The following is a 7,828-nucleotide window of genomic DNA, read 5'->3' on the forward strand; positions in this document are numbered from 1 at the left end:
TTTTTTTTTTTTTTTTTTTTTGAGTACTACTGACTCGGTTACAATGTAGTATCTGTTCATAAACTACTTTCTCAACCTACTGAAGCACAAAGAGTCGCATGTTAAGTTGTCTCATTATTTTTTTTTTGTATTTTTTTTTGTGTTAAAAATGTTTAAATCTCTTTATTATTATTATTATTATTATTAAAAATAAATTATTATTTTATTAAAAATATATGTATTCAGTTTAAAATTTAAATTTTTTTTATTTAATTGAATATACATGCGTACATACATATATATAATTTTCATAATTTTGAATATTCATAATTGAAATTGTTACATTATATGAACTTTTTTTTCTTTCAAATTCTTATGCAATATTGTTTTCTAAATATTTACATAATATGATTTGCTTTATTTTGAATTTTGTAAAAATTAGTACATAAATTGATTTTTTTTCATTATTTTTTATTATTTTAAAATAATTAGAATTGATAGAATAGAATGATTGCGCAAAGAAAATAATTTTTATTGATAAAACAAAGTAATTTTTTAGATGATGTGAAAGTATTACCACCTTTGAAAGTGGACTAAAATTGCAATAGTGAAGAGTAAATAATGGTGAATGGTAAATGTGATGATATGATAATAAGATATATTTTTAAAAGTAAGATAATATTGCACATATGTGTTAGCCTAATGTAAATAGAGCACTATGTATGTTTTGGATTTTAATTTATTTTTTTGTGAAATTTGAATGGGTTTTTTTTTTACCAATTAATTTTTTTTTTTTTGGGATATAATAACCTCAACCAGCAATAACACAACAGTAACAAACTTAGTGAGCTTTTTATTTTATTTTATTTTTTAGAATATGATGTATTGTAGATAGAATTTATTCCTTTCTATGTTTAATCACAAGTCCAAGCACCTTGTACTCAATTGATATCTCGGTGATTTTTCTTGAGAGAAGGTCACAGGATCGAATCTTGGTGTTGATGTATTGACTCTATCTTTGAGCTACAACTGATACAAAAAGTATATTGAACATGGTCAAATAGACCCTTAAACTTTATACCAAAAGTTAATTAGACACCTAAATTTTAAAAATGTACGTTCAATTAAACCCTCAAACACTATCTAGTTACAAACCTATTATAGACAGTCATATCCGACGAATCTCTGGCCACAACCACTTCTAATTGTCTTCTCCAGGAGAATTTTTGGTCCCCTTCTCCAGAAATGATCACTTTTGGTCGCCTTCTCCTTCGTGCAACTAAATCAACCAACCAGTTACAAACCTGTTATAGGCAGTCTTAAGAGGATATCTTAATCAATGTATTTACATTCATTATTTTGGATCCACGTTGTCATGAAGACATTTAATAACTACAAAGCCATCCCATCTGATCTCATCATTTTCCCAATTATAATTTCAAACATATTTTTATTTTTATTTTTTTATTTTTGTCAGAAGGTAAAAGTCAAATACTCAAATTAAACCAGCATCACTACGGCTCTATTTGACAGAGCTTATTTAGGAGCTTATAGCTTATTTTAAGCTACTAATAAGCTATAAGCTCTGTTTGGTAATGTTATTAAAATAAGCTAGTAGCTTAAAATAAGAGCTTATTTTTGAATGCTATCTAAGATAGCGTTTCAAAATAAGCTAGTAGTTTCCTAACTTTTTTTCCATTTTTAACCTTATTGGCTATGTTTGGCAAACCTAGCTGAAAAGGTAGCTGAAAGCTGAAAAGGTAGCTGAAAATTAAAAGCTATAAGCTTGAAGCTGAAATCTAAAGAGCTGTTAAGCTAGCTGTTATGCTTAAAAGTGTTTGGTAAAATTAACTTTTTGATAAGCTGATAAATGTAAAATGACTAAAAAGGACATCTTCATACAATTTAAATAGTTTTAAATTTAAATAGGTTTGTTTATATATTAAAATATAAAATAGTGAAATCAATATATTTTAATAAAATATAAAGTAAGAACATATATTTGAAAACATATAAAGTAAAAAAAAATGTTTATAATTCATAAGATTAGTTAATAAAAAAATCAATGTTCAAACACAAATGACAAATTAAAATTACAACCAAACATATTGAAGAGAAAAAGTCAAAAGGGTTTAGCCAAAAAGATTTTAATTGGGAAGGGTAAATGATGTCATTTCTTTAAAATAATAAGGTTAAAGATGGAAAAAAAGTTAGGAAGCTACTAGCTTATTTTGAAACGCTATCGTAGATAGCGTTCAAAAATAAGCTCTTATTTTAAGCTACTAGCTTATTTTAATAACATTACCAAACAGAGCTTATAGCTTATTAGTAGCTTAAAACAAGCTATAAGCTCCTAAATAAGCTCTGCCAAACAGAGCCATTATTTTAAAGAAATGACATCATTTACCCTTCCCAATTAAAATCTTTTTGACTAAACCCTTTTGACTTTTTCTCTTCAATATGTTTGGTTGTAATTTTAATTTGTCATTTGTGTTTGAACATTGATTTTTTTATTAACTAATCTTATGAATTATAAACATTTTTTTTTACTTTATATGTTTTCAAATATATGTTCTTACTTTATATTTTATTAAAATATATTGATTTCACTATTTTATATTTTAATATATAAACAAACCTATTTAAATTTAAAACTATTTAAATTGTATGAAGATGTCCTTTTTAGTCATTTTACATTTATCAGCTTATCAAAAAGTTAATTTTACCAAACACTTTTAAGCATAACAGCTAGCTTAACAGCTCTTTAGATTTCAGCTTCGAGCTTATAGTTTTTAATTTTCAGCTACCTTTTTAGCTTTCAGCTACCTTTTCAGCTAGGTTTGCCAACATAGCCTACACCGCAATCTGCTGAAAGCCACAGACGAACACTTCTAAGGGGAATCAACCACCTGCCGACCAATAAGTGGCTTTTTGCCTTTGACAAAAACATCGGAAAAGTAGCGTCATCATTGTTTGAAAATTTTTTGACAATAATGATTAAGATTTTTTATTTAAAAAAAAATAAAAAATCTTCCGATTACTATCTAGTAGTTTGGAAATTAAGGCTAGATGATGGAGAGCTTGTCAACCATTCTTTTGAACATCAAAAACAATAGTTTATAATACTGAAAACTTCGATCAATGATCAGTAATAATGAGAAGTGATACAAGATTATTATTACAATATATAATTTACTTTTCGAATAAACATATATTATAAAGATGTACATAGTGATACAAGATTATTATTACAATATATAGTTTACTTTTCAGACAAACATATATTATAGAGATGCACATAGTAAATTAGTAATACAAGATTATTATTACAAGAGAATATGTGATGAACATTATAGAAAATGTGGTAGTAATGTGCCACTCCTACTTGATTAGCATAGTCCATATCTGCATGCATATGTTAATAGCAATTTGATTAAATACACTATTTTTATGGATTAATTTGTTTTGAGCAAGAAAGTAGTGGGTTATTAGAGTGACTGAAACAGTGCTTTCGAAAAAGTTATTTGGATAAATTATAATTCGTAACTAGAACAATTGATCAACTATTATGAGTGGTCGCGGGATCGAACCCTGGTAGTAGGGACTTTATAGTCACAAGAATCATGAGTTTTTTTTTTTTTAACAAACAATTGAAGGGATCAATGTAAAAATGTTATTTTTTTTGTTTGCACATGCATTCTTTATCTTTACCACGGTGAGACTAATCCGGATTTTGTCTAGCAGGTCATGTCTGAAGAGTTTAACTCTTATCCTAAATCGCAAATTAGTGAAATTCTTAGGGGGTATTTGGTAAATAGTTGTTAGCTGATTACGTTAGTGCCTTAGTGGGTTTGACTAGTTGATAGCAATAGTTGATTGTAGAAAGATGTTTGGTAAATTAGTTATTACTTGATAGCTTATTACAAGCAAAATGACTTTCTTAAAAAGCTTATCGAAAAAGCATATTTGAGTAGCTTTTTGAATTTTAGCGTTTTGGAGTAATAAGTTGTTACAAAAAGCTAATTAATCAAACACTTATATTTGTTGTTTAACCAAATCAAACAGCTAATAGTGATCAAATAAGTCAAAATTGGATGATAAACTAATTATCAATAGTTATAACATGGACACGAGTCCACCTTGCAAGGTAGACCATCACAATTATATTTACATATATTTAATGTTCACAATTTGAATTGTGAACATTCAATATATAAATTTTCTATTTTAGATCTGGGTCCACAGAATAATTTGTCGCTAATTATGAAACCAATCAGGGCCTTAATTTACTAACTGATTTTTGTAGTAAAATACTAAAATCCTTAGGTGTTTAAGCTGTAACTATTTAATCAGTTGTGAAGTCGGTAGGTATATTATTAATTTCGTGTATCATCCAATTATTCGAGCATTTATAGTTCCTGAATTTTCAACTTTAATCAGTTGTGAAGTCGGTAGGTATATTATTAATTTCGTGTATCATCCAATTATTTGAGCATTTATAGTTCCTGAATTTTCAACCACGTTGCAATTTTCAAATGGTTAAATAACAATAATTTTAGTTATTGATTATTTAACATGCAATTAATTAAAAATCTAAAGACTATTATGCATATTCGAAACCATTATTAGAGACTAACCATAACTTAGGTACTACAAAAATAACATATTTATTTATATTACCTTTCATAGAAGCCAGGAATTCATCGGCAGAAAGGGAGATTTTCTCCAGCTTTTTTCCATTGAGTTTTTCCCATATAGCAACCAACTCCCTTTGAGTAAGGATGTTTTCTTGTGGCCTTAGGTATATTGTCTTGTTTAAGGCCCGGGGATCATCTATTGTCTTCATTGTGTATGTTGCCACATCATCTTCATCCATGTATACCACTGCATATGCATGCATAGTATAGCATTAGAAGTAAAATTTGAAAAAAAAAATTCTTAAAATTTTGTCTAGAAGGATATATTATATAATATTTTCAAAAGATAATATTTGTTTTTGGTATATATAATATTCTTTGTAGAGTTTTTTCCCTTTGATTTGGTTATTTATTTATAATAGTTCCTACGTCTCATTTGGTTTGTCTGGCTCAATTAACGAGGTTTGACTGAGAACTACAATAAAAGTACAATTAAACATAAAAAATTAAATTTAAAATTAATTAAGAATTACCCAAGAAAATAAATATCGAAGAAAGAATTGATTTGACTAATGAATAGTAAATAGAGTAGGTAAAATGGAACAGATGAGTAACATTTTCACTCATTGGTAATAAAATTTTACATTGTCTTGAGTGTATTATGAGTTTATAAAGTTGTACTCTTTACTATATATGTACTTTTGGCAAACCATAATGTGCATGTAATTTTACCAAGCAAACGACATTGTAACTTATAACATGTAAAACTTTCTAGTACTCAATTTTGCTTTTTTTCTTTTTCTTTTTCCACCTTTAGTGCTCAACTTGTCCAAATGTTACCTTTCTAGTTAAAGCTATCCAAAACACCTTTAGTTTGTGAGAGTTTTACTAAACATTACTCTATTAAATATTTAGATGTGATAGCATGACATTTTGAAATTGAACATTTCAAACTAAAAAGTAAAATGTTTGAAAATGTTGAGTATTAACAGTGAAAAAAAATGAACACTATATATGAATATAGAGGGGATGTTTGGTCAATAGTGAACAAAGTCATCTTTGTATGAATATAAAAAATATATATATAGAGGGGATGTTTGGTAAATAGATGTTAGCTGGTTGGGTTAGTGCTTTGACTAGTTGATAGTATTAGCTGATTGTAAAAAGATGTTTAGTAAATTAGTTGTTAGTTATGCGCGCTGATTACATGCAAAATGACTTTCTCAAAAAAACTGATTGAAAAAGCTGTTTTGACCATCTTTTTGAATTTTAACATTTTGAAGCAATTTTACAAAAAAAGAAAAAAAAGAAAAAAAAGAAAAAAAAACTAATTAATCAAACATCATATTGATTGTTTAACCAAGTTAAGCAGCTAATAGTAGTCAAACAAGCTAACATTGACTGAAAAGTTAACTATGTTACCAAAAGAGTCATATTTTTTTTTTAATAAGGTTGAATGGGAAGATATATAAATATGAAATAAAAAGGAATTGAATTGGAGTATGTAGTTGGAGTACCTTTGGCATTGCCATCTCCATAGATGTAAAGTTTGTGCTTTGGAGGAAGAACGGAACCAAGTTGAGAGAGGTTGGGACAAGAATAGCCAGCAAAGCAATTAGCAGAAATGTAAGTGTGGGGAATATTAGCTTCTTCTATTCCCTTTCTGATCTCCATCTTCTCATCAAATGTAACCCTTCCTGGTTCAAGTGCATGCCCCATTCTTGCTGGATCCATGCCAAATTCCGAAGGAATGAAACGCTACAAAAATGCCATTAAAATTATTATGTGTTTGCAGTTAACAAATTATGTATTTGTAAATAAATTAAAGGTATATATAGACATATAATATGTTAACAACAAACACATAATAATAATAATAATATGTTAACTGCATGCACATAATATGTAATTTAGATAATATGATAACTAGACATACTATGCATAATTTGTATCAAGATCCACAAAATCCATGGTAAACACTGATCCACAATATAATTTGTCCACAAGAGTCAAATTATATTAAAAAGATCAAATACAATCAATACTAGTTTCACACACATCATCGTCTTTATGCTCTTCTCCATTTTTTTTTCTTTATTTGGGATTATACTCTTAACAACTTGTCAAACACATTGTACTCAATTGACACCTCGGTGGTGAGTTATTGATTTTTTGGGCTACAACTGATTGAGAATCTATTGCTTTTATGTATACAGTATTCTTATAATATACCGATTTTGTTATTAAAACAATAGTTGTGAATAACAATAGGTAGGTATTAAATCAAAATTGTGATTTTGCGAATACTCCTAAGGTCAAAATTGGTATTTGGAATGGTAAATAATAAGTAACCTTGATATTGCCGGCTTCTTTGATAGCATCAACAAGCTTTCGCTGCAGGAGAATGTTGTGGCTACGGAAATGCGTTCCCGACATGGTGCATATAACCACGTCCACTTCCTTCACCGCGTCCACAAGGCTCCGGTGGTCGTCAAATGACGCCTCCACCAACCTCGCCCCTTCCTCCTTAAACGACAACAACATTTGGAACTTGTCGATGTCGAGCCCGATTTGGGGGCGCAATAGTACGTGAGTTGTGTGCCCTTGGGCTAAGCTGGCCTTCACTATTCTCCTCCCAATATAGCCCGTCCCACCCACAATAACAACCTTACTCTTTCCCATCTTCCCCGACTCTCCCATGCCTAGGCTCTAAGCTAGCTTCTTAATTTGCCTTAGCTTCTGTGGGTTTCAAAACTATAATAACCCTCCCATCTTTATATAGAGTTTTGTCGGTAAATTATTGCATTGACCATGGTCCAGTTGTGTGGACCATGATCCATGCAATAATGATTGAGTTTTGTCATCTAAGGCCAAATTATTGTTCAGATCGCGGTTCACCCCTAAGCTTCTTAATTTGCTTTAATTTGCCCTTAACTTCTGTGAGTTTCAAAACTATAATAACCATACAATCTTTATATAGAGTTTTGCCATCTGAGAGTAAATTATTGTGTGAATCAAAATCCAAAATAATGTCTTTTTGAAGTCAAAAGATAGATTCCTTACTTCAAACGCGTATTCGAATAATGAACATTCTAATCTAAGATAGATAATGTATTTTATAAGTTAGAATAATGTATAATATACTTTGTGTTAGAATAATGTATTTTATATATGTTTAAATAATAAAATTTCTGTAGTAAGATATTGTATTT

At 28.9% G+C, this 7,828-nt stretch overlaps 1 protein-coding gene across 1 annotated transcript in view; it reads right to left on the bottom strand.

Moving 5' to 3' along the window:
* The window catches only part of LOC116001368 (isoflavone reductase homolog), a 12,291-nt gene extending 4,943 nt beyond the window's left edge, over positions 1 to 7,348 (bottom strand). The window contains exons 1-4 of the mRNA XM_031241248.1: positions 6,969 to 7,348; positions 6,134 to 6,374; positions 4,660 to 4,863; positions 3,329 to 3,384 (exon numbers count right to left, since the gene is read on the bottom strand). Coding sequence (XP_031097108.1) covers positions 3,329 to 3,384; positions 4,660 to 4,863; positions 6,134 to 6,374; positions 6,969 to 7,316 — 849 coding nt within the window. The 5' untranslated portion in view covers positions 7,317 to 7,348. The remainder of the gene's footprint in view (positions 1 to 3,328; positions 3,385 to 4,659; positions 4,864 to 6,133; positions 6,375 to 6,968) is intronic.
* Between the last annotated feature and the right edge of the window lie 480 nt (positions 7,349 to 7,828).

This window comes from Ipomoea triloba, chromosome 13 (assembly GCF_003576645.1).
Source record: "Ipomoea triloba cultivar NCNSP0323 chromosome 13, ASM357664v1".
NCBI lineage: Eukaryota > Viridiplantae > Streptophyta > Magnoliopsida > Solanales > Convolvulaceae > Ipomoea > Ipomoea triloba.